The sequence below is a fragment of the Penaeus japonicus genome, unplaced genomic scaffold (genome assembly GCF_977035675.1).
Source record: "Penaeus japonicus unplaced genomic scaffold, GWHDUDI00000001_assembly GWHDUDI00000022, whole genome shotgun sequence".
NCBI lineage: Eukaryota > Metazoa > Arthropoda > Malacostraca > Decapoda > Penaeidae > Penaeus > Penaeus japonicus.
In genome coordinates, this window is record NW_028234424.1 from 26,937,142 (window position 1) to 26,964,641 (window position 27,500).

Here is a 27,500-nt window from a genome sequence, read left to right on the forward strand (position 1 = left end):
ACTCATACAAACATAGACACACATTTAATATATATATACACTTTTATATATACATATACATTTGCATATATATATATATATATATATATATATATATATATATATATATATATATATATATATATATTTACGTGCATATGCGTATGTATGCCTGTATATGTATCTTCAAGGGAACAAAGGAATAAGAACTTCTAGAGAACTTCCTATTCCAAATGCCTGTATATCCTGGCTCACCTGTTTCGACGCCATGGCTACGGGAACGAGGGAGTGAGTGTGATGGTCCGGCTACGAGCCCTGACTATATAGTCCCCCTCGCATGCCAGGACGACCCCAGTGGCGAGAAGTAGGGATGCCATATGCAGTTCTCGGTTGTATATGCACTTTAAAAATTAGGTTTGGTTGACTTGCATTATTCGTCATGATATTGAACAATGAGAGCTGACATACGCAGTTAGATGATGGTAAACTCACTACTATATGGTGATAGCCATAAATCGATTTGTGTTTGAATGTTGGTACAAAAACTAATCTAAACTCCGCCTATTACCTGACTGGAGCAGGACGGAGGGGGCGGGGTCGAAATATGTGAGGAAGGGCATTTACAGAATGAAAGCATTCAAACATATTTTCCACGGACTTTAATCAAACTTGTATTTTTTTATTTATTTGGAAATTCACCCTTCTCATTAGCTTTATTAAAAAGTGTCATGATCTGTGTTCTTAACACACTTTTAATGACTTCACGGAGATGGCGATCAGGAGAGCAAAAGTTCTTCACAAAATATAGGAACATGTAATTCTTATTTCTTTATCTTTTACTATTATTATATATTTTTTTAGAATTTAGCTTAGGTTAAAAATGAAGCTGATGCATCTTTACCCTTTTAATTAGCTATATTAAAAATTTGTATCCTCATCACACGTAATTAGTTCACGAAGACGGTAATCAGGAGAGCAAAGGTCTTCTCCATCATATGTCCATCATGATGTTTATAGAGCAGGAAAAAAAATTATCTCCTGGAACACCTAAACACGGGCAGAATCTGTTTCTTTCCTTTCCTTTGCCTGCCTCCTCACACACTATACTTCCTCCGGTTATCTATCCATCTATCGTCCTTTCTCCCTGCCTCTCTTTCTCTCTCTGTCTACATAGTTCTGTCGGGAAGGGTTGTGATCGTAATATTTATATACATAAACACACACATTTATTTATCTATTTATTTATCATTTATATACTTATATATGCACTTACAGATATAGATACACACACACACACACACACACACACACACATATATATATACTGTATATATAAACATATGTACGAACATGTTTATATATATGTATATATGTATATATTATATATGTATATATATGTATATATATATATATTATATATGTATATATGTATATATGTATATATGTATATATGTATATGTATATATATATATATATATATATATATATATATATATATATATATATATATATATGATTACTGTAAACCACAATCAGTGTACAATTTGCTGGTCCCATGTTAAACTAAAAGGGTGGAGTATAGAGAACCCCCCCTCCCCCGGGAAAAATGTAAAGGGAAGAATCACATCAAATAGCCACTCCTACCTAGTCAATAGATATTGTGTAAGGACTTTTTCCTTCTGAAATTGTATATCAAAAGTAAAAAGAACATGAAATACAATCTTCGATGTAAAGTTCAGCTCTACTTTTCCGCCAGACAACTTGTAATTCCCTGAGCTTAATGAACCAGTTGTTGAATTTACATGGTCTTTGTCTTACATTGTAAACTTTCGGTTTCCTATTGTGTGTCTATTCATATTTTGCATGCAAGTCCTCATCCTTGTGCAGTATGACAGAAGATAATGGTTATTATAGGTCTATAAGAAATGGGAATAAAATAAGGCCATGTGGTAGGCTAGGTTTGGCAATATCAGTTGAGCTTTTCCGAATTCTTGACTGTACTTGAATATTGATATTCAACACTTCAGACATTTCTTTTCTACCTTAATACTTATCTATAGAAAAGAATCTTGTGCAATTCTTAAGGAACCTAAATTTGGAATCCTTCACTACAGTTTTGCAGTGAGAGATAGTGAAATGTCAACAACATTCACCTCCAAGAATTTGAAGGCCCCTCTGAACTCTGAATTGAACAATCCGTAGACAGATATGATTTCTTCCTGTCTGTAACTGGTTCCGAAGCATCGAGTGCACATTCATAGAAGATAATACATTCTAACAAAATACTAGAATGTTTCAAAGAGTAAGATGAGTGATGTCCATTCTATGTTTGTGAAGTAATGCAATGAGTAATGAAGTGAGTAACTTGTCACGCACATGTATCCATACGTATGTATATGTATATACGTAGTCTAAACTGAATATAAGGTAAATGATAGGTCGATAAAAGTCTAATTATTCTGTTTATCATCAACAGAAATATTTACAAGAAATGTAAAACAAAGGAGAAAAACATTTTCTCAACATAACATAGGCAATCACAGGTAGACTTTTTGCACCAGTGCCGTTTTTAAGTACACTTTGAAGATGTTCCAAAACAATGATATAGTGATATGTAATGCTTTGCATGATATCAAAATTTCATGTTTTTATTTCCTGTGATCATACGCCATTTGACATCACTGCTTAGTAGCCTGAAGATCAAAGTAAGCACCATGCTATCTTGGTCGAGTCTATAAAAAATAAGGCTCTTAAAGTTAACCTCTAAGTCTGCTGTCCCGTGCAAGGATGACGGCAGAATTCTCAAAGGAATTGTCGAAGTTGCTGCTGAATCCCTCGCTGACTACACTGTCGTCGATGATTCCTCCGTCGATGATTCCTCCATCAATGATTCCTCCATCAATGATTCCTCCATCAATGAAGCCTCCGTCGATCACTCCTCCGAAGTTCTGTTGCTGAACGTTGAAAGCAGGGACGGAAGAGAAGACCTGGTTGGGTCTGAGGGCGGACGTGAAGGAGACCTGGTTGGGTCTCGAGGCACTGATGACATCAATTCTCCCGACACTGGGTTGTTGCACATTGGAGCTGCGAGTGAAAGCCTTATTGGTTGAAGAAACGACTCCCGAGGAGGTCTCCTGGCTGAGAGAGTTGGCGTAGTAGTTTCCGACGGCGGGTCCTGGCTCCTCGCTCACTTGGGCCTGGAATCCGGAGTCACCGTCCACGTAGTACCTGACGACGCTGCAGGAAAATCCAACGTTCATAATTCGTGAGATCTACATTACATATGTATTACATAAGTGACAGAAAACATCCCCACACATAAGCGACATCCTAAGGAAATAGTACCCACTTGAAGAGACCGTTGGGTAGAAGCCATCGGTATTCGCCTTCGGTTCTTCCTGAAGGAGAAACAGACTGCTTGTGTTCCTTTGCATCTCCCGTATCGGATTCTTGTACGCCATATGAGAAGTCGTGAGGAATTGGCTGTAAAATAGAATGAATTGATGAATTCTTCATTTCTTCAATTCCTTTTTTCTCTCGCGAATAACAGGAGCAGACCAAAATACGTACCAGTTGATCGTCACGGAAGACCTGAGGTGCCGCTGCAACGGCCGCTACGACCACGCTGAGAATCAGAAGCTGAAAAGAAGGAAAAGAGAATTAGGTGTTCATTCTTGAATTGGTGCATTTCGCAGTGGATTCCGTATTTCACACACATGATGTGAGGGATTTCTAGGTCTGATTTTTAACAGTAATCAATGTATTGGATAACACTGTCTGAAATACTAGAATGAAAATGTATAGCAAGCACACTCATAGAAACACACAGACACACATATAATGTATATACACACACTTTTACACACACACACACACACATATATATATATACAGTGTATATACATTTATACACACATACACACATATGTATATATATATATATATATATATATATATATATATATATATATATATATATATATATATAAATACTTACGCACATATGCGTATGTATGCCTGTATATGTATCTTCAAGGGAACAAAGGAATAAGAACTCCTAGAGAACTTCCTATTCCAAATGCCTGCATATCCTGGCTCACCTGTTTCGACGCCATGGCTACGGGAACGAGGGAGTGAGTCTGATGGTCCGGCTACGAGCCCTGACTATATAGTCCCCCTCGCATGCCAGGACGACCCCAGTGGCGAGAAGTAGGGATGCCATATGCAGTTCTCGGTTTTATATGCACTTTTAAAATTAGGTTTGGTTGACTTGCATTATTCGCCATGATATTGAACAATGAGAGCTGACATACGCAGTTAGATTATTTTAAACTCACTACTATATGGTGATAGCCATAAATCGATTTGTGTTTGAATGGTGGTACAAAAACTAATCTAAACCCCGCCTATTACCTGACAGGAGCAGGACGGAGGGGGCGGGGTCGAAATATGTGTAGAAGGGCATTTACAGAATGAAAGCATTCAAACATATTTTCCACAGACTTTAATCAAACTTGTATTTTTTTATTTTTCTACTTAGAAATTCACCGTTCTAATTAGCTTTATTAAAAAGTTTCATGATATGTGTTCTTATCACACTTTTAATGACTTCACGGAGATGGCGATCAGGAGAGCAAAAGTTCTTCACAAAATATAATGGAACATGTAATTCCTATTTCTTTATTTTTTTTTACTATTATCATCATTCTTTTAAAATTTAGCTTAGGTTAAAAATGAAGCTGATGCATCTTTACCCTTTTAATTAGCTATATTAAGAAGTTGTATCCTCATCACCCGTAAATAGTTCACGAAGACGGTAATCAGGAGAGCAAAGGTCTTCTCCACCATAAGTCCATCATGATCTTTGTAGAGTAGGAAAAAACATATTTCCTGGAACACCTAAATACGGGCAGAATCTGTTTCTTTCCTTTCCTTTGCCTGCCTCCTCACACACTTTACTTCCTCCGGTTATCTATCCATCAATCGTCCCTTCTCCTTGCCTCTCTTTCTCTCTGTCTACATAGTTCTATCGGGAAGGGTTGTGATCGTAATATTTATATACATAAACACACGGACACACATATATATTTATTTATTCATTATTTGTATACTTATATATGCACTAATAGATATGGAGATATATATACATACATATATATATATATATATATATATATATATATATATATATATATATATATATATATATATATGTATATATATACATACATACATATATATATATTATATATATGTATATATATACATATATATTTGTATATATATGTATATATATATGTATACTGTAAATCAGAATCATTGAACAATTTGCTGGTTCCATGTTAAACTAAAAGGGCGGAGTATAAAGAACTCCCCCCCCCCTCTCCCAAAAAAATGTAAAGGGAAAAATCACATCAAATGGCCACTCCTACCTAATCAATGGATATTGTGTTAGGACTTTTTCCTTCTTAAATTGTGTATCAAAAGTAAAAAGAACATGAAATACAATCTTCGATGTAAAGTTCAGCTCTTTTTTTTTCGTAAGACAACTTGTAATTCCCTGAGCTCAATGAACCAGTGGTTGAGTTTATATGGTCTTTGTCTTACATTGTAAACTTTCGGTTTCCTATTGAGTGTCTATTCATATTTTGCATGCAAGTCCTCATCCTTGTGCAGTATGACAGAAGACAACGGGTATTATAGGTCTATAAGAAATGGTGATATCTTATGGCCATGTGGTAGGCTAGGTTTGGCAATATCAGTTGAGCTTTTCCTTATTCTTGACTGTACTAGAATATTAATACTTAACACTTTAGAAATGTCTTTTCTATCTTAATACTTATCTATACAAAGCAATCTTATGCAATTCTTAAGCAACTTAAATTTGGAATCCTTCACTAGAGTTTTGCAGTGAGAGATAGTGAAATGTTAGCAACATTCATCTCCAGGAATTTGAAGGCACCTCCGAACTCTGAATTGAACAATCCGTAGACAGAAATGATTTCTTACTGTCTGTAACGAGTGTACATTCATTGAAAATAACACATTCTAACAAAATACTAGAATGTTTTAAAGAATAAGATGAGTGATATCTATTCTTTATTTGCGAAGTAGTGCAGTGAGTAACTCAATATTTTGTGACACGCACATGTATCCTTACACACACACACACACACACACACACACACACACATATATATATATATATATATATATATATTATTTATGTAGTCTAAACTGAATTAAAGGTAAATCATAGGTCGATTAGAGTTTAATTATCTGTTTATATCAATACAAATATTTACAAGAAATGTATAACAAAGAAGAAACACATTTTCTCAACATAACATAGACAATCACAGGTAGACATTTTGCATCAGTGCCGGTTTTTAAGTACACTTTGAAGATATCCCAAAATATTGATATAGTGATATGTATTGCTTTGCATGATATCAAAATTTCCTGTTTTGTTTCCTGTGATCATACGCCATTTGACATCACTGCTTAGTAGCCTGAAGATCAAAGTAAGCACCATGCTATCTTGGTCGAGTCTATCAAAAATAAGGCTCTTAAAGTTAACCTCTAAGTCTGCTGTCCCGCGCAAGGATGACGGCAGAATTCTCAAAGGAATTGTCGAAGTTGCTGCTGAATCCCTCGCTGACTACACTGTCGTCGATGATTCCTCCGTCGATGATTCCTCCATCAATGAAGCCTCCGTCGATCACTCCTCCGAAGTTCTGTTGCTGAACGTTGAAAGCAGGGACGGAAGAGAAGACCTGGTTGGGTCTGAGGGCGGACGTGAAGGAGACCTGGTTGGGTCTCGAGGCACTGATGACATCAATTCTCCCGACACTGGGTTGTTGCACATTGGAGCTGCGAGTGAGAGCCTGAGGCGTTGGAGAAACGACTCCCGAGGAAGTCTCCTGGCTGAGAGAGTTGGCGTAGTAGTTTCCGACGGCGGGTCCTGGCTCCTCGCTCACTTGGGCCTGGAATCCGGAGTCACCGTCCACGTAGTACCTGACGACGCTGCAGGAAAATCCAACGTTCATAATTCGTGAGATCTACATTACATATGTATTACATAAGTGACAGAAAACGTCCCCACACATAAGCGACATCCTAAGGAAATAGTACCCACTTGAAGAGACCGTTGGGTAGAAGCCATCGGTATTCGCCTTCGGTTCTTCCTGAAGGAGAAACAGACTGCTTGTGTTCCTTTGCATCTCCCGTATCGGATTCTTGTACGCCATATGAGAAGTCGTGAGGAATTGGCTGTAAAATAGAATGAATTGATTAATGCTTCATTTCTTCAATTCCTTTTTTCTCTCGCGAATAACAGGAGCAGACCAAAATACGTACCAGTTGATCGTCACGGAAGACCTGAGGTGCCGCTGCAACGGCCGCTACGACCACGCTGAGAATCAGAAGCTGAAATGGAGGAAAAGAGAATTAGGTGTTCATTCTTGAAGTAATGCATTTCGCAGTGGATTCCGTATTTCACATACATGATGTGAGGGATTTCTATATGATTTTTAACAGTAATCAATGTATTCGATAACGCTGTCTAAAATATTAGAAAAAATATATAGCAAACACACTAATACAAACAGAGACACACACACACATATATATATGTATACATTTACATATATATACATGCACACACACACACACACATACACACACACACACACACACACACATATATATATATATATATATATATATATATATATATTTATATATAAATATATCTACTTACGCACATATGCGTATGTATGCCTGTATATGTATCTTCAAGTGAACAAAGGAATAAGATTTCCTAGAGAACTTCTTATTCCAAATCCCTGCATATCCTGGCTCACCTGTTTCGACGCCATGACTATGGGAAGGACGGAGTGAGTGTGGCGGTCCGGCTACGACCCTCTCTATATAGTCCCCCCTCTGACGAGAGTAAGGATGCCATATGCAGTTCTCGGTTTTGATATATGCACTTTGAAAATTAGGTTTGGTTGACTTGCATTATTCTTCATGATATTGAACAATGAGAGCTGACACACAGAGTTAGATGATGGTGAAATAATCACTGCATAATGACCATAAATCGTTTTGTGTTTGAATGTTGATATAAGAACTGATCTAAACCCCGCCTTTTACCTGCTTGGAGCAGGACGGAAGGGGCGGGGTCGAAGTATGTGAAGAAGAAGGACATTTACAGAACGAAAGCACCCTAACACATTCTCCACAAACTTGCACCAGTTCCCTTTTTTCAGATTTATTTGATTTTGATAAGTTTATTCATACTATATACAATGTATACACATGAATAGGCATAGGAACTATGCCTAAATGGTTTGTACAGTTCATGTTAGATTCTAAGACATACATTGTTAGTGAAGCAGATATTACTGTGACCCTGTCACAGTAATATACATAAGACATAGTAGTGCATGTACATCACTCTAGAAAGACCTTGCAATTTTATGTATTACAGGCAAAGTTCTTGTGTATACGTAATATATCTGATAAAATGCCGTCTTCTATAAAGGCCGTTGCAATATTGTACAATGTTTTACGTTCAATTCTTTCACGAAACTCTTCAATTAGAGGACATATCATTACATAGTGGTCAAGGGTGTGTGAATAGGGTTGACTGCACAACTTACATTCAGTTCCCTCAGCATTGTCTGAAACACTATGTTCCCAGTAATATTTGTAGCCAAGCCGTAACCTTGCCTCGTAACTCTGTACTGCCGTAGACATGCTTTGTCTTGGACATTGCGTTATGGTGAATGATTGATCTGCTTGTGTCTTGCTCGACTTTTCTCTCGGTTTCAGCCTGAGTGGAGAGCTTTTTTTTATGGTTTTACGTACATACTCAATAGTATTCTTATGACTGCATGATCTAGATAGAGCATCAGCCATTTCGTGTAACTCTAGACTTATGTGTTATGGCACCCACAGTATTTTAGTGGTTACATCCTTCAGAAACAATCTGTTTAACTTATGCCTGTCTGTTGACACGAGTGTATGAGTTTAGAGCAAGGAATGAAAAGGGAGCGTAAAAATGAAACCGTCGCGTTGTCACCGTTTTTAATTAGTTTAATCAAAAAGTTGTATCATAGCTCTTCTCTTCACAAATTCAATTCACGGAGATGTCGATTAAAAGAACAGGTATTTTCTCCCTCCAAAAGTCCACCATAATGTCTGTGGAAAAGGACAAGTAATTACCTTAACTACCTAAACATGGGGAGACTTTGTCTCTTTGCATTCGCCTGTCCGCCTCTCCACACAATACACCTATATATATGTATATATATATATATATATATATATATTACGCATATATATATATATATATATATAATATATACATATATTATATATATTATATATATCTATAAATATGTATATATATGGATATATATGCATACACACATACATATATATATATATATATATAAATATATATATATATATATAATATATACATATATATGTATATATATGTATATATGTATATATATATGTATATATATATGCATTACATATATATGTATAATATATGTATATATATATGTATATATATATATATATATAATATATATATATATATATATATATATATATGCATATATACATACATAATATATATATATATATATATATATATATACAAATATATATATATGTATATATATGTGTGTCTGTGTGTGTGTGTGTGTATGTGTGTGTGTGTGTGTGTGTATGTGTGTCTGTGTGTGTGTATGTATTTATATCTATCTATATATATATATATAAATATAGATATATATATATATATATACTTATATATGTATATATATATATATATATATATATATATATTTAAATACAAATATATGTATACTTATATGGGTATATATATATATTTTTTATGTATACACACATATGGATATATATATATGTATATATATACATATATATATATATATATATATATATATATATATATATATATATATAACTGAATGTATCTGTATGTCTCTTTGGAATGAGGAACAGAGAAAATAATCAGACAGACACACATGCTATGATATGCATTAATGTGCATGATGCCAAAAAAGTTTGTTTCCTGTGTGCATACACCGTTTGACATCGCAGCTTGGTGCTCTACAGATCAAAGTAATCAATTTGCTATCTTGGTCGAAAGCAAGAGCATAAAAGGTTCTGAAACTCTAAATCTGCTGTTCCTTGCTAGAATCCCGGCAGAATTCTATAAAGCATTGTGGAAGTTGCTACCGAATCCCCCGCCGACAGAGCCGTCGTCGATGATGCCTCCGTCGATGATTCCTCCATCAATGAAGCCTCCGTCGATCACTCCTCCAAAATCCTGGTGCTGAGTATTGAAGGCGGGGACTAAAGGAAAGACCCGGTTGGACCTTGAAGGAGATGTGAAGGAGACCCAATTAGGTCTTGGGGCAGATGTGAAGGAGACCTGATTGGGCCTTGGGGCAGATGTGAAGAGACCTGATTAGGCCTTGGGGCAGATGTGAAGGAAACCTGATTTGGCCTTGGGGCAGATGTGAAGGAGACCTGATTAGGCCTTGGGGCGGATGTGAAGGAGATCTGATTAGGCCTTGGGGCAGATGTGAAGGAGACCGGATTGGGCCTTGGGGCGGAGGTGAAGTAGACCTGATTAGGCCTTGGGGCAGATGTGAAGAGACCTGATTAGGCCTTGGGGCAGATGTGAAGAGACCTGATTAGGCCTTGGGGCAGATGTGAAGAGACCTGATTAGGCCTTGGGGCGGATGTGAAGGAGACCTGATTAGGCCTTGGGGCAGATGTGAAGGAGATCTGATTAGGCGTTGGGGCGGATGTGAAGGAGACCTGATTAGGCGTTGGGGCAGATGTGAAGGAGACCTGATTAGGCCTTGGGGCAGATGTGAAGGAAACCTGATTTGGCCTTGGGGCAGATGTGAAGAGACCTGATTAGGCCTTGGGGCGGATGTGAAGGAAACCTGATTTGGCCTTGGGGCAGATGTGAAGGAGACTGATTAGGCCTTGGGGCAGATGTGAAGAGACCTGATTAGGCCTTGGGGCAGATGTGAAGGAAACCTGATTTGGCCTTGGGGCAGATGTGAAGAGACCTGATTAGGCCTTGGGGCAGATGTGAAGGAGACTGATTAGGCCTTGGGGCAGATGTGAAGGAAACCTGATTTGGCCTTGGGGCAGATGTGAAGAGACCTGATTAGGCCTTGGGGCAGATGTGAAGGAAACCTGATTTGGCCTTGGGGCAGATGTGAAGAGACCTGATTAGGCCTTGGGGCAGATGTGAAGGAAACCTGATTTGGCCTTGGGGCAGATGTGAAGGAAACCTGATTTGGCCTTGGGGCAGATGTGAAGGAAACCTGATTTGGCCTTGGGGAAGATGTGAAGGAGACCTGATTTGGCCTTGGGGAAGATGTGAAGGAGACCTGATTTGGCCTTGGGGTAGATGTGAAGGAGACCTGATTAGGCCTTGGGGCAGATGTGAAGGAAACCTGATTAGGCGTTGGGGAAGATGTGAAGGAGACCTGATTAGGCCTTGGGGCAGATGTGAAGGAAACCTGATTTGGCCTTGGGGAAGATGTGAAGGAGACCTGATTTGGCCTTGGGGAAGATGTGAAGGAGACCTGATTAGGCCTTGGGGCAGATGTGAAGGAGACCTGATTAGGCCTTGGGGCAGATGTGAAGGAGACCTGATTAGGCCTTGGGGCAGATGTGAAGGAGACCTGATTAGGCCTTGGGGCTGATGGGAAGGAGACCTGATTAGCCCTTGGGGAAGCTGTGAAGCAGACCCGATGTCCCCTTGGGGCAGATGTGAAGGAAACCTGATTTGGCCTTGGGGCAGATGTGAAGGAGACCTGATTAGGCCTTGGGGCGGATGTGAAGGAGATCTGATTAGGCCTTGGGGCAGATGTGAAGGAGACCTGATTAGGCCTTGGGGCAGATGTGAAGGAGACCTGATTTGGCCTTGGGGCAGATGTGAAGGAGACCTGATTTGGCCTTGGGGCAGATGTGAAGAGACCTGATTAGGCCTTGGGGCAGATGTGAAGAGACCTGATTAGGCCTTGGGGCAGATGTGAAGAGACCTGATTAGGCCTTGGGGCAGATGTGAAGAGACCTGATTAGGCCTTGGGGCAGATGTGAAGGAAACCTGATTTGGCCTTGGGGCAGATGTGAAGAGACCTGATTAGGCCTTGGGGCAGATGTGAAGAGACCTGATTAGGCCTTGGGGCAGATGTGAAGAGACCTGATTAGGCCTTGGGGCAGATGTGAAGAGACCTGATTAGGCCTTGGGGCAGATGTGAAGGAGACTGATTAGGCCTTGGGGCAGATGTGAAGGAAACCTGATTTGGCCTTGGGGCAGATGTGAAGAGACCTGATTAGGCCTTGGGGCAGATGTGAAGAGACCTGATTAGGCCTTGGGGCAGATGTGAAGAGACCTGATTAGGCCTTGGGGCAGATGTGAAGAGACCTGATTAGGCCTTGGGGCAGATGTGAAGAGACCTGATTAGGCCTTGGGGCAGATGTGAAGAGACCTGATTAGGCCTTGGGGCAGATGTGAAGAGACCTGATTAGGCCTTGGGGCAGATGTGAAGAGACCTGATTAGGCCTTGGGGCAGATGTGAAGAGACCTGATTAGGCCTTGGGGCAGATGTGAAGAGACCTGATTAGGCCTTGGGGCAGATGTGAAGAGACCTGATTAGGCCTTGGGGCAGATGTGAAGGAGACTGATTAGGCCTTGGGGCAGATGTGAAGGAAACCTGATTTGGCCTTGGGGCAGATGTGAAGAGACCTGATTAGGCCTTGGGGCAGATGTGAAGAGACCTGATTAGGCCTTGGGGCAGATGTGAAGGAAACCTGATTTGGCCTTGGGGCAGATGTGAAGAGACCTGATTAGGCCTTGGGGCAGATGTGAAGAGACCTGATTAGGCCTTGGGGCAGATGTGAAGAGACCTGATTAGGCCTTGGGGCAGATGTGAAGGAGACTGATTAGGCCTTGGGGCAGATGTGAAGGAGACTGATTAGGCCTTGGGGCAGATGTGAAGGAAACCTGATTTGGCCTTGGGGAAGATGTGAAGGAGACTGATTAGGCCTTGGGGCAGATGTGAAGGAGACTGATTAGGCCTTGGGGCAGATGTGAAGGAAACCTGATTTGGCCTTGGGGCAGATGTGAAGAGACCTGATTAGGCGTTGGGGAAGATGTGAAGGAGACCTGATTAGGCCTTGGGGCAGATGTGAAGGAAACCTGATTTGGCCTTGGGGCAGATGTGAAGGAGACCTGATTAGGCCTTGGGGAAGATGTGAAGGAGACCTGATTAGGCCTTGGGGCAGATGTGAAGGAAACCTGATTTGGCCTTGGGGCAGATGTGAAGGAGACCTGATTAGGCCTTGGGGCAGATGTGAAGGAGACCTGATTTGGCCTTGGGGCAGATGTGAAGGAGACCTGATTAGGCCTTGGGGCAGATGTGAAGGAGACCTGATTAGGCCTTGGGGCAGATGTGAAGGAGACCTGATTAGGCCTTGGGGCGGATGTGAAGGAGACCTGATTAGGCGTTGGGGCAGATGTGAAGGAGACCTGATTAGGCCTTGGGGCAGATGTGAAGGAAACCTGATTTGGCCTTGGGGCAGATGTGAAGGAGACCTGATTAGGCCTTGGGGCAGATGTGAAGGAGATCTGATTAGGCCTTGGGGCAGATGTGAAGGAGACTGATTAGGCCTTGGGGCAGATGTGAAGAGACCTGATTAGGCCTTGGGGCAGATGTGAAGAGACCTGATTAGGCCTTGGGGCAGATGTGAAGAGACCTGATTAGGCCTTGGGGCAGATGTGAAGAGACCTGATTAGGCCTTGGGGCAGATGTGAAGGAGACTGATTAGGCCTTGGGGCAGATGTGAAGAGACCTGATTAGGCCTTGGGGCAGATGTGAAGAGACCTGATTAGGCCTTGGGGCAGATGTGAAGAGACCTGATTAGGCCTTGGGGCAGATGTGAAGGAGACCTGATTTGGCCTTGGGGCAGATGTGAAGGAGACTGATTAGGCCTTGGGGCAGATGTGAAGAGACCTGATTAGGCCTTGGGGCAGATGTGAAGAGACCTGATTAGGCCTTGGGGCAGATGTGAAGAGACCTGATTAGGCCTTGGGGCAGATGTGAAGGAGACTGATTAGGCCTTGGGGCAGATGTGAAGAGACCTGATTAGGCCTTGGGGCAGATGTGAAGAGACCTGATTAGGCCTTGGGGCAGATGTGAAGGAGACTGATTAGGCCTTGGGGCAGATGTGAAGAGACCTGATTAGGCCTTGGGGCAGATGTGAAGGAAACCTGATTTGGCCTTGGGGAAGATGTGAAGGAGACTGATTAGGCCTTGGGGCAGATGTGAAGAGACCTGATTAGGCCTTGGGGCAGATGTGAAGGAGACCTGATTTGGCCTTGGGGCAGATGTGAAGAGACCTGATTAGGCCTTGGGGCAGATGTGAAGAGACCTGATTAGGCCTTGGGGCAGATGTGAAGGAGACTGATTAGGCCTTGGGGCAGATGTGAAGGAAACCTGATTTGGCCTTGGGGCAGATGTGAAGGAGACCTGATTTGGCCTTGGGGCAGATGTGAAGGAAACCTGATTTGGCCTTGGGGCAGATGTGAAGAGACCTGATTAGGCCTTGGGGCAGATGTGAAGAGACCTGATTAGGCCTTGGGGCAGATGTGAAGGAAACCTGATTTGGCCTTGGGGCAGATGTGAAGGAAACCTGATTTGGCCTTGGGGCAGATGTGAAGGAAACCTGATTTGGCCTTGGGGCAGATGTGAAGGAAACCTGATTTGGCCTTGGGGCAGATGTGAAGGAAACCTGATTTGGCCTTGGGGCAGATGTGAAGGAAACCTGATTTGGCCTTGGGGAAGATGTGAAGGAGACCTGATTTGGCCTTGGGGCAGATGTGAAGAGACCTGATTAGGCCTTGGGGCAGATGTGAAGAGACCTGATTAGGCCTTGGGGCAGATGTGAAGAGACCTGATTAGGCCTTGGGGCAGATGTGAAGGAAACCTGATTTGGCCTTGGGGCAGATGTGAAGAGACCTGATTAGGCCTTGGGGCAGATGTGAAGGAGACTGATTAGGCCTTGGGGCAGATGTGAAGGAACCCTGATTTGGCCTTGGGGCGGATGTGAAGGAGACCTGATTAGGCCTTGGGGAAGATGTGAAGGAGACCTGATTAGGCCTTGGGGCAGATGTGAAGGAAACCTGATTTGGCCTTGGGGCAGATGTGAAGGAGACCTGATTAGGCCTTGGGGCGGATGTGAAGGAGACCTGATTAGGCCTTGGGGCAGATGTGAAGGAGAGCTGAGTAGGTCTTAGGGCAGATGTGAAGAGACCTGATTAGGCCTTGGGGCAGATGTGAAGGAAACCTGATTTGGCCTTGGGGCAGATGTGAAGGAGACCTGATTAGGCGTTGGGGCAGATGTGAAGGAGACCTGATTAGGCCTTGGGGCAGATGTGAAGGAGACCTGATTTGGCCTTGGGGCAGATGTGAAGGAGACCTGATTAGGCCTTGGGGCGGATGTGAAGGAGACCTGATTAGGCCTTGGGGCAGATGTGAAGGAAACCTGATTTGGCCTTGGGGCAGATGTGAAAGAGACCTGATTAGGCCTTGGGGCGGATGTGAAGGAGACCTGATTAGGCCTTGGGGCAGATGTGAAGGAGACCTGATTAGGCCTTGGGGCAGATGTGAAGGAGACCTGATTAGGCCTTGGGGCAGATGTGAAGGAGACCTGATTAGGCCTTGGGGCAGATGTGAAGGAGACCTGATTAGGCCTTGGGGCAGATGTGAAGGAGACCTGATTAGGCCTTGGGGCAGATGTGAAGGAGATCTGATTAGGCGTTGGGGAAGATGTGAAGGAGACCTGATTAGGCCTTGGGGCAGATGTGAAGGAAACCTGATTTGGCCTTGGGGAAGATGTGAAGGAGACCTGATTTGGCCTTGGGGAAGATGTGAAGGAGACCTGATTAGGCCTTGGGGCGGATGTGAAGGAGATCTGACTGGGACCTGGGGCAGCTGTGAAGGAGACCTGATTTGGCCTTGGGGAAGATGTGAAGGAGACCTGATTAGGCCTTGGGGCAGATGTGAAGGAAACCTGATTTGGCCTTGGGGCAGATGTGAAGGAGACCTGATTAGGCCTTGGGGAAGATGTGAAGGAGACCTGATTAGGCCTTGGGGCAGATGTGAAGGAGACCTGATTAGGCCTTGGGGCAGATGTGAAGGAGACTGATTAGGCCTTGGGGCAGATGTGAAGGAAACCTGATTAGGCCTTGGGGCAGATGTGAAGGAGACCTGATTTGGCCTTGGGGCAGATGTGAAGAGACCTGATTAGGCCTTGGGGCAGATGTGAAGAGACCTGATTAGGCCTTGGGGCAGATGTGAAGGAGACTGATTAGGCCTTGGGGCAGATGTGAAGGAGACTGATTAGGCCTTGGGGCAGATGTGAAGAGACCTGATTAGGCCTTGGGGCAGATGTGAAGGAGACTGATTAGGCCTTGGGGCAGATGTGAAGAGACCTGATTAGGCCTTGGGGCAGATGTGAAGAGACCTGATTAGGCCTTGGGGCAGATGTGAAGAGACCTGATTAGGCCTTGGGGCAGATGTGAAGGAGACTGATTAGGCCTTGGGGCAGATGTGAAGGAGACTGATTAGGCCTTGGGGCAGATGTGAAGAGACCTGATTAGGCCTTGGGGCAGATGTGAAGGAGACCTGATTAGGCCTTGGGGCAGATGTGAAGGAAACCTGATTTGGCCTTGGGGCAGATGTGAAGGAGACCTGATTAGGCCTTGGGGCAGATGTGAAGGAGACCTGATTAGGCCTTGGGGCAGATGTGAAGGAAACCTGATTTGGCCTTGGGGCAGATGTGAAGGAGACCTGATTTGGCCTTGGGGAAGATGTGAAGGAGACCTGATTAGGCCTTGGGGCAGATGTGAAGGAAACCTGATTCGGCCTTGGGGCAGATGTGAAGGAGACCTGATTAGGCCTTGGGGAAGATGTGAAGGAGATCTGATTAGGCCTTGGGGCAGATGTGAAGAGACCTGATTAGGCCTTGGGGCAGATGTGAAGGAGACTGATTAGGCCTTGGGGCAGATGTGAAGGAAACCTGATTTGGCCTTGGGGCAGATGTGAAGGAGACTGATTAGGCCTTGGGGCAGATGTGAAGGAGACTGATTAGGCCTTGGGGCGGATGTGAAGGAGACCTGATTAGGCCTTGGGGCAGATGTGAAGGAGATCTGATTAGGCGTTGGGGAAGATGTGAAGGAGACCTGATTAGGCCTTGGGGCAGATGTGAAGGAGACCTGATTTGGCCTTGGGGCAGATGTGAAGGAGACCTGATTTGGCCTTGGGGGGGATGTGAAGGAGACATGATTAGGCCTTGGGGCGGATGTGAAGAGACCTGATTAGGCCTTGGGGCAGATGTGAAGGAGACCTGATTAGGCCTTGGGGCAGATGTGAAGGAGACCTGATTAGGCCTTGGGGCAGATGTGAAGGAGACCTGATTAGGCCTTGGGGCGGATGTGAAGGAGACCTGATTAGGCCTTGGGGCAGATGTGAAGGAGACCTGATTAGGCCTTGGGGCAGATGTGAAGGAGACCTGATTTGGCCTTGGGGCAGATGTGAAGGAGACCTGATTAGGCCTTGGGGCAGATGTGAAGGAGATCTGATTAGGCCTTGGGGCAGATGTGAAGGAGACCTGATTAGGCCTTGGGGCAGATGTGAAGGAGACCTGATTTGGCCTTGGGGCAGATGTGAAGAGACCTGATTAGGCCTTGGGGCAGATGTGAAGAGACCTGATTAGGCCTTGGGGCAGATGTGAAGAGACCTGATTAGGCCTTGGGGCAGATGTGAAGAGACCTGATTAGGCCTTGGGGCAGATGTGAAGAGACCTGATTAGGCCTTGGGGCAGATGTGAAGGAAACCTGATTTGGCCTTGGGGCAGATGTGAAGAGACCTGATTAGGCCTTGGGGCAGATGTGAAGAGACCTGATTAGGCCTTGGGGCAGATGTGAAGGAAACCTGATTTGGCCTTGGGGCAGATGTGAAGAGACCTGATTAGGCCTTGGGGCAGATGTGAAGGAGACTGATTAGGCCTTGGGGCAGATGTGAAGAGACCTGATTAGGCCTTGGGGCAGATGTGAAGAGACCTGATTAGGCCTTGGGGCAGATGTGAAGAGACCTGATTAGGCCTTGGGGCAGATGTGAAGAGACCTGATTAGGCCTTGGGGCAGATGTGAAGGAAACCTGATTTGGCCTTGGGGCAGATGTGAAAGAGACCTGATTAGGCCTTGGGGCAGATGTGAAGGAGACCTGATTAGGCCTTGGGGCAGATGTGAAGGAGACCTGATTAGGCCTTGGGGCAGATGTGAAGGAGACCTGATTAGGCCTTGGGGCAGATGTGAAGGAGACCTGATTAGGCCTTGGGGCAGATGTGAAGGAGACCTGATTAGGCCTTGGGGCAGATGTGAAGAGACCTGATTAGGCCTTGGGGCGGATGTGAAGGAAACCTGATTTGGCCTTGGGGCAGATGTGAAGGAGACCTGATTAGGCCTTGGGGCAGATGTGAAGGAGACCTGATTAGGCCTTGGGGCAGATGTGAAGGAAACCTGATTAGGCCTTGGGGCAGATGTGAAGGAGACCTGATTTGGCCTTGGGGCAGATGTGAAGGAAACCTGATTAGGCCTTGGGGCAGATGTGAAGGAGACCTGATTGGGGCAAGGGGAAAATGAGAAGGAGACCTGATTAGGCCTTGGGGAAGATGTGAAGGAGACCTGATTAGGCCTTGGGGCAGATGTGAAGGAAACCTGATTTGGCCTTGGGGCAGATGTGAAGGAGACCTGATTAGGCCTTGGGGCAGATGTGAAGGAGACCTGATTAGGCCTTGGGGCAGATGTGAAGGAGACCTGATTTGGCCTTGGGGCACATGTGAAGGAAACCTGATTTGGCGTTGGGGCAGATGTGAAGGAGACCTGATTAGGCCTTGGGGCGGATGTGAAGGAGACTGATTAGGCCTTGGGGCAGATGTGAAGGAAACCTGATTTGGCCTTGGGGCAGATGTGAAGAGACCTGATTAGGCCTTGGGGCAGATGTGAAGGAAACCTGATTTGGCCTTGGGGAAGATGTGAAGGAGACCTGATTAGCCTTGGGGCAGATGTGAAGGAGACCTGATTAGGCCTTGGGGAAGATGTGAAGGAGACCTGATTAGGCCTTGGGGCAGATGTGAAGGAAACCTGATTTGGCCTTGGGGCAGATGTGAAGGAGACCTGATTAGGCCTTGGGGCGGATGTGAAGGAGATCTGATTAGGCCTTGGGGCAGATGTGAAGGAGACCTGATTAGGCCTTGGGGCAGATGTGAAGGAGACCTGATTTGGCCTTGGGGCAGATGTGAAGGAGACCTGATTTGGCCTTGGGGCAGATGTGAAGGAGACCTGATTAGCCTTGGGGCAGATGTGAAGGAAACCTGATTTGGCCTTGGGGCAGATGTGAAGGAGACTGATTAGGCCTTGGGGGAGATGTGAAGGAGACCTGATTAGGCCTTGGGGCAGATGTGAAGGAAACCTGATTTGGCCTTGGGGAAGATGTGAAGGAGACCTGATTTGGCCTTGGGGAAGATGTGAAGGAGACCTGATTAGGCCTTGGGGCAGATGTGAAGGAAACCTGATTTGGCCTTGGGGCAGATGTGAAGGAGACCTGATTAGGCCTTGGGGCAGATGTGAAGGAGACCTGATTAGGCCTTGGGGCAGATGTGAAGGAAACCTGATTTGGCCTTGGGGCAGATGTGAAGGAGACCTGATTTGGCCTTGGGGCAGATGTGAAGGAAACCTGATTTGGCCTTGGGGCAGATGTGAAGGACACCTGATTTGGCCTTGGGGCAGATGTGAAGGAAACCTGATTTGGCCTTGGGGAAGATGTGAAGGAGACCTGATTTAGCCTTGGGGCAGATGTGAAGGAGACCTGATTAGGCCTTGGGGCAGATGTGAAGGAAACCTGATTTGGCCTTGGGGCAGGTGTGAAGGAGACCTGAGTGGGCCTAGGGGCAGATGTGAAGGAGACCTGATTGGGGCTTGGGGCAGATGTGAAGGAGACCTGATTAGGCCTTGGGGCAGATGTGAAGGAGACCTGATTAGGCCTTGGGGCAGATGTGAAGGAGACCTGATTAGGCCTTGGGGCAGATGTGACAGAGACCTGCTTAGGCCTTGGGGCAGATGTGAAGGAAACCTGATTTGGCCTTGGGGCAGATGTGAAGGAAACCTGATTAGGCCTTGGGGCAGATGTGAAGGAGACCTGATTAGGCCTTGGGGCAGATGTGAAGGAGACCTGATTAGGCCTTGGGGCAGATGTGAAGGAGACCTGATTAGGCCTTGGGGCAGATGTGAAGGAGACCTGATTAGGCCTTGGGGCAGATGTGAAGGAGACCTGATTGGGTCTCGGGGCAGATGTGAAGGAGATCTGATTAGGCGTTGGGGAAGATGTGAAGGAGACCTGATTAGGCCTTGGGGCAGATGTGAAGGAAACCTGATTTGGCCTTGGGGAAGATGTGAAGGAGACCTGATTTGGCCTTGGGGCAGATGTGAAGGAGACCTGATTAGGCCTTGGGGCAGATGTGAAGGAGACCTGATTTGGCCTTGGGGCAGATGTGAAGGAGACCTGATTAGGCCTTGGGGCAGATGTGACAGAGACCTGATTAGGCCTTGGGGCGGATGTGAAGGAGACCTGATTAGGCCTTGGGGCAGATGTGAAGGAGACCTGATTAGGCCTTGGGGCAGATGTGAAGGAGACCTGATTAGGCCTTGGGGCAGATGTGAAGGAGACCTGATTAGGCCTTGGGGCAGATGTGAAGGAGACCTGATTAGGCCTTGGGGCAGATGTGAAGGAAACCTGATTTGGCCTTGGGGCAGATGTGAAGGAGACCTGATTAGGCCTTGGGGCGGATGTGAAGGAGATCTGATTAGGCCTTGGGGCAGATGTGAAGGAGACCTGATTAGGCCTTGGGGCAGATGTGAAGGAGACCTGACTCGGCCTTGGGGCAGACGTGAAGGAAACCTGATTGGATCTTGGGGCGGATGTGAAGGAGACCTGATTAGGCCTTGGGGCAGATGTGAAGGAGATCTGATTAGGCGTTGGGGAAGATGTGAAGGAGACCTGATTAGGCCTTGGGGCAGATGTGAAGGAAACCTGATTTGGCCTTGGGGAAGATGTGAAGGAGACCTGATTTGGCCTTGGGGAAGATGTGAAGGAGACCTGATTAGGCCTTGGGGCAGATGTGAAGGAAACCTGATTTGGCCTTGGGGCAGATGTGAAGAGACCTGATTAGGCCTTGGGGCAGATGTGAAGGAGACTGATTAGGCCTTGGGGCAGATGTGAAGGAAACCTGATTTGGCCTTGGGGCAGATGTGAAGAGACCTGATTAGGCCTTGGGGCAGATGTGAAGGAGACTGATTAGGCCTTGGGGCAGATGTGAAGAGACCTGATTAGGCCTTGGGGCAGATGTGAAGGAAACCTGATTTGGCCTTGGGGCAGATGTGAAGGAAACCTGATTTGGCCTTGGGGCAGATGTGAAGGAAACCTGATTTGGCCTTGGGGCAGATGTGAAGAGACCTGATTAGGCCTTGGGGCAGATGTGAAGAGACCTGATTAGGCCTTGGGGCAGATGTGAAGAGACCTGATTAGGCCTTGGGGCAGATGTGAAGAGACCTGATTAGGCCTTGGGGCGGATGTGAAGGAGACCTGATTAGGCGTTGGGGCAGATGTGAAGGAGACCTGATTAGGCCTTGGGGCAGATGTGAAGGAAACCTGATTTGGCCTTGGGGCAGATGTGAAAGAGACCTGATTAGGCCTTGGGGCGGATGTGAAGGAGACCTGATTAGGCCTTGGGGCAGATGTGAAGGAGACCTGATTAGGCCTTGGGGCAGATGTGAAGGAAACCTGATTTGGCCTTGGGGCAGATGTGAAGGAGACCTGATTAGGCCTTGGGGCAGATGTGAAGGAGACCTGATTAGGCCTTGGGGCAGATGTGAAGGAGACCTGATTAGGCCTTGGGGCAGATGTGAAGGAGACCTGATTTGGCCTTGGGGCAGATGTGAAGGAAACCTGATTAGGCCTTGGGGCAGATGTGAAGGAGACCTGATTGGGCGTTGGGGCAGATGTGAAGAGACCTGATTAGGCCTTGGGGCAGATGTGAAAGAGACCTGATTAGGCCTTGGGGCAGATGTGAAGGAGACCTGATTAGGCCTTGGGGCAGATGTGAAGGAGACCTGATTAGGCCTTGGGGCAGATGTGAAGGAGACCTGATTAGGCCTTGGGGCAGATGTGAAGGAGACCTGATTAGGCCTTGGGGCAGATGTGAAGGAGACCTGATTAGGCCTTGGGGCAGATGTGAAGGAGACCTGATTAGGCCTTGGGGCAGATGTGAAGGAAACCTGATTTGGCCTTGGGGCAGATGTGAAGGAAACCTGATTTGGCCTTGGGGCAGATGTGAAGGAGACCTGATTAGGCCTTGGGGCAGATGTGAAGGAGATCTGATTAGGCCTTGGTGCAGATGTGAAGGAGACCTGATTAGGCCTTGGGGCAGATGTGAAGAGACCTGATTAGGCGTTGGGGCAGATGTGAAGGAGACCTGATTAGGCCTTGGGGCAGATGTGAAGGAGACCTGATTTGGCCTTGGGGCAGATGTGACAGCGACCTGACTAGGCCTTGTGGCAGATGTGAAGGAGGCCTGATTGGGCCTTGGGGAAGATGTGAAGGAGACTGATTAGGCCTTGGGGCAGATGTGAAGGAGACTGATTAGGCCTTGGGGCAGATGTGAAGGAAACCTGATTTGGCCTTGGGGCAGATGTGAAGAGACCTGATTAGGCCTTGGGGCAGATGTGAAGGAGACTGATTAGGCCTTGGGGCAGATGTGAAGAGACCTGATTAGGCCTTGGGGCAGATGTGAAGAGACCTGATTAGGCCTTGGGGAAGATGTGAAGGAGATCTGATTAGGCGTTGGGGAAGATGTGAAGGAGAACTGATTAGGCCTTGGGGCAGATGTGAAGGAAACCTGATTTGGCCTTGGAGAAGATGTGAAGGAGACCTGATTTGGCCTTGGGGAAGATGTGAAGGAGACTGATTAGGCCTTGGGGCAGATGTGAAGGAAACCTGATTTGGCCTTGGGGCAGATGTGAAGGAAACCTGATTTGGCCTTGGGGCAGATGTGAAGGAAACCTGATTTGGCCTTGGGGCGGATGTGAAGGAGACCTGATTAGGCCTTGGGGCAGATGTGAAGGAGACCTGATTAGGCGTTGGGGAAGATGTGAAGGAGACCTGATTAGGCCTTGGGGCAGATGTGAAGGAAACCTGATTTGGCCTTGGGGAAGATGTGAAGGAGACTGATTAGGCCTTGGGGCAGATGTGAAGGAGACCTGATTTGGCCTTGGGGAAGATGTGAAGGAGACTGATTAGGCCTTGGGACAGATGTGAAGGAAACCTGATTTGGCCTTGGGGCAGATGTGAAGGAGACTGATTAGGCCTTGGGGCAGATGTGAAGGAAACCTGATTTGGCCTTGGGGCAGATGTGAAGGAAACCTGATTTGGCCTTGGGGCAGATGTGAAGGAGACTGATTAGGCCTTGGGGCAGATGTGAAGGAAACCTGATTTGGCCTTGGGGAAGATGTGAAGGAGACCTGATTTGGCCTTGGGGCTTGAATCTTTCGCGACTTTCCTGCATTGAACGAATCAAATCTTGAGCGTAGCCTCGATGACATAGCAAGCGTGCTTGATTTTAATCAAGCCTTGTCGACTGTGTCTTGAAATATGGTCAAGCTCAAGCGTCACGCCATATGTAAACACATGCAATGGTTTCCTCGGTGTATCACCATCCTCCAAAATTGATTCAAATACATTTGACAAATGAAAGATAAAAATAGGTGGGTTATCAATAGAAATGATACTGTATGAATGGCACAACCTATATTTGGACTAGAAATCAGGCACAACAAGCACGTAAGCAATAGGTGAATATTTGTGAGTGTGGAAGGGTTACAGGTGTGCGTACTGCATGTTCGTGCATAAAAAAAAAACTTCTTTCAGAAATGCATCTTTAAAGTTTAGAGGTGGACTTTAGAGTAACATAGATAAAATAAAGTCGTCAAGCGTACCAAAGACTATATATATATATATATATATATATATATATATATATATATATATATATATATATATATATATATATATACATATATTTGTCGTCACAAGCCAGAGTCGAAAGAGCGTTTTTGAAAACCAGCTAGGCCTCAAGCGCGGCTTGATCAATTTCAAGACAAAAATGCGGCTTGAATATCACAATCACCCTTGTTCCCAAGCTATTACGGCCATTCCTCAGGTGCTTCCAGGCATGAAGACCGTCCCTCGCAGGGCATAGGATCCAGGGCATTGGACCTTGAGCGCCCTCGCGTCCTCTGACTTCGGGGGATTCTCCTTCTCCTCAAGGTCGCAGGAAAGGCGGCAGGTGAGGGGTCGATGAGGACAACAAGAGGTTAAAAAGAGATAGAGAGAGAGGAAGAGAGTGAGAGTGAGAGAGAATGAGAGAGAGAGAGAGAGAGGGAAATATACATTTACATACATATATATGTTATATATCATATATATAAATATATGTATATATATACATATATATATACATATACACATATATATGTATATATAGATGTATATCTATCTATATATATATATATGTATATATGTAGGCATATTTGTATGTATATATAATATATACGTAACAAAAGCTATATATGAGCTAAATAAAAGGTCTGGTAAAGTCTAATTATTCTGTTTATTGTCAACATAAATATTTACAATAATGTAAAACAAATAAGCAAACACTTTGCTCAATATAGCATAGGCAATCGCGGATTGACTTATTGCATCCGTAAGTCGTTTTTGAAATACACTTTTAAGATGTTCCAGACTAATGACTCTTTCTTATTTAATAGCATGTATGGTATAAGAATAAGTCATGTTTGACGTCATTGCTTAGTAGCCTGAAGATCAAACTAATCACTATGCAATCTTGTCCAAAAGTGAGAGAAGATGGGGCTCTAAAGCTTATCCTCTGAATCTGTTGTTTCTTGCAAGAATGACGGCAGAATTCTCAAAGGAATTGTCGAAGTTGCTGCTGAATCTCCCGCCGACGACGGCGTCGTCGATGATTCCTCCGTCGATGATTCCTCCATCAATGATTCCTCCATCAATGAAGCCTCCGTCGATCACTCCTCCGAAATCCTGTTGCTGAACGTTGAAAACCGGGACGGAAGAAAAGACCTGATTGGATCTTGGGGCGGATGTGAAGGAGACCTGATTAGGCCTTGGGGCAGATGTGAAGGAGACCTGATTAGGCCTTGGGGCAGATGTGAAGGAGACCTGATTAGGCCTTGGGGCAGATGTGAAGGAGACCTGATTAGGCCTTTGGGCAGATGTGAAAGGAGACCTGATTTGGCCTTGGGGCAGATGTGAAGGAGACTGAGAAAATAATTGGGGGCCAAGCGGTGATAGTAGGTTCTTCTCTCTTCTTTCTTTTTTTTAACGGCACCTGATGGAGGGGTCTCGGGGCACTGATGACATCAACAGTTCTCCCGATATTGGGTTGCAAATTGAAACTGCGAGCGAAACCCTGATTGGTTGAAGAAACGACTCCCGAGGCGCTCTCCTGGCTGAGAGAATTGGTGTAGTAGTTTCCGACGGCGGGTCCTGGCTCCTCGCTCACTTGGGCCTGGAATCCGGAGTCACCGTCCACGTAGTACCTGACGACGCTGCAGGAAAATCCGACATTTATATTCCGTGATTTATACACGAGAACACATATCCTCCATATCTGATATATCATATAACTGGCAGAAAACGTGCCTCATTTGTATCTGACACCCTTAGTAAATAGTACCCACTTGAAGAGGCCGTTGGGGAGAAGCCATCGGTATTCGCCTTCGGTTCTTCCTGAAGGAGAAACAGACTGCTTGTGTTCCTTTGCATCTCCCGTATCGGCTACTTCTACGCCATATGCGAAGTCGTGGGGAATGGGCTGTAAAATATAAGGTGTTGATGAATCTGCATTTCTTCCATATTTTTTCTATTACGAATAAGAGCAGCAGGCCAAATACGTACCACTTGATTGTCAGCGAAGAACTGAGGAGCGGCTGCAACGGACGCGACAACCACGCTCAGAATCAGGAGCTGAAATGGCGCGAAAGGAAAGTAGTTCTCATATTCCATGAATATATTGTACTGACTCTTTCCATGCAGATTTTCAAATACTTTCAGTCAGCCATTTTTATAATGTTATGAGGTGATCACTGTTTACATTGAAATACGATTAAACACTTGCATACATATATACATATATATATATATATATATATATATATATATATATATACTACCTTTATATACATAAATATATATATAAAATATATATATATATATATCTATAAAAATATAGATATATATAAACATATATACACATATACATTATGGTTTAAGTATATAGATACATACATATATAATATATATATAATAGTGATATATATATATAAAATATAATATATATTTATATATGTATATAAATATATATATATTATATATAGAAAATTATGCATATTCATAATATATATATATAATATATAGATATATTATTATATAATATATTAATCTATTATATATACGCAATCATATAATATAGCATAAAATATATATAGTCTATATATATATTATGCATAATCATATATATATATACATATTATATATATATATAAATATATATATTAAAATATATATATATAACAATATAATATATAATATATATTGCAATATTCCACATACATTATTATATATATAATATACATAAATATTATAAATATATATATAGATATATACATATATATTATATATATCAGAAATATGCATATTCCATATATAGATATTTATTAAATATATATATATCTTTCTATATATATATATTCTACGCTATTCATATTTTTTATAAATATACTTTACTATCTATATATATTATCTATATGCATATCATATTTATATATACATCTTTATATATTTATATTTACTATATATATTTCATATAAATATTTTATATAGATATATATAAATATATATCGCTATTCTATATATATATAATATCTATACATATCTATATATATATATATATATATATCATTTTACTAATATATATATATACATATATATGTATATATATATACATATATATACATGCATATTCATATATCTGTATATGTTTATATACATATTTATATACATATGTATATATATATGTATACACACACACACAAATATACATATATGTATGTATATATACAAATATGTTACGTGTTTACCCATCTTTCTACAATTACCGTATATGTTCTTTGAAGACAACAATAACTGACCATTTGTACTTTCCTTTTCAAAACGTACTCCTCGCTTACCTGTTTC

General features: G+C 43.8%; 3 protein-coding genes and 1 pseudogene across 7 annotated transcripts in view; all 4 read right to left on the reverse strand.

Annotated features, from left to right (window-relative positions):
* LOC122247000 (uncharacterized) overlaps nucleotides 1-307 on the reverse strand; it is a 1,656-nt gene extending 1,349 nt beyond the window's left edge. The window contains exon 1 of one of the 2 annotated variants that reach the window (XM_086549696.1): nucleotides 235-306. In XM_086549696.1, the coding sequence (XP_086405822.1) occupies nucleotides 235-249 (15 nt within the window). In that variant the 5' untranslated portion in view covers nucleotides 250-306. Of the gene's footprint in view, nucleotides 1-234 lie in introns of both variants that reach the window. The other variant, XM_086549697.1, reaches the window with a different exon arrangement.
* A 2,117-nt stretch (nucleotides 308-2,424) lies between these two features.
* LOC122247001 (uncharacterized) lies at nucleotides 2,425-4,168 on the reverse strand. 2 transcript variants are annotated; one of them, XM_086549695.1, is made up of 5 exons: nucleotides 4,080-4,168; nucleotides 3,550-3,618; nucleotides 3,329-3,462; nucleotides 3,000-3,216; nucleotides 2,590-2,966 (listed from the first exon to the last, which is right to left on the reverse strand). In XM_086549695.1, the coding sequence occupies exons 1-5, from the start codon at nucleotides 4,092-4,094 to the stop codon at nucleotides 2,736-2,738; spliced, it is 666 nt and encodes a 221-aa protein (XP_086405821.1). In that variant the 5' UTR covers nucleotides 4,095-4,168; the 3' UTR covers nucleotides 2,590-2,735. The 2 variants fall into 2 exon arrangements, with proteins under 2 accessions (XP_086405820.1, XP_086405821.1); XM_086549694.1 differs by having other exon boundaries at nucleotides 2,425-3,216.
* Nucleotides 4,169-6,243: 2,075 nt separating this feature from the next.
* The window catches only part of LOC122246998 (uncharacterized), a 21,318-nt gene continuing 61 nt past the window's right edge, over nucleotides 6,244-27,500 (reverse strand). The window contains exons 1-5 of one of the 3 annotated variants that reach the window (XM_086549700.1): nucleotides 7,845-7,907; nucleotides 7,339-7,407; nucleotides 7,118-7,251; nucleotides 6,789-7,005; nucleotides 6,417-6,755 (exon numbers count right to left, since the gene is read on the reverse strand). In XM_086549700.1, the coding sequence (XP_086405826.1) occupies nucleotides 6,555-6,755; nucleotides 6,789-7,005; nucleotides 7,118-7,251; nucleotides 7,339-7,407; nucleotides 7,845-7,859 (636 nt within the window). In that variant the 5' untranslated portion in view covers nucleotides 7,860-7,907 and the 3' untranslated portion in view covers nucleotides 6,417-6,554. Of the gene's footprint in view, nucleotides 7,006-7,117; nucleotides 7,252-7,338; nucleotides 7,408-7,844; nucleotides 7,908-27,493 lie in introns of those variants that run through there. The other 2 variants (XM_086549699.1, XM_086549698.1) reach the window with 2 other exon arrangements.
* Nucleotides 10,148-23,845, reverse strand: LOC147469369 (uncharacterized; annotated as a pseudogene).

Bases quoted from the DNA above. Each gene is read 5' to 3' on its own strand.
- LOC122247001 (XM_086549694.1), bottom strand. The intron at 3,463-3,549 runs GTACGTATTTTG...TCTATTTTACAG, and splicing joins TCTTCCGTGACGATCAACTG to CCAATTCCTCACGACTTCTC. The intron at 3,217-3,328 runs GTGGGTACTATT...ATTTTCCTGCAG, and splicing joins CTACCCAACGGTCTCTTCAA to CGTCGTCAGGTACTACGTGG.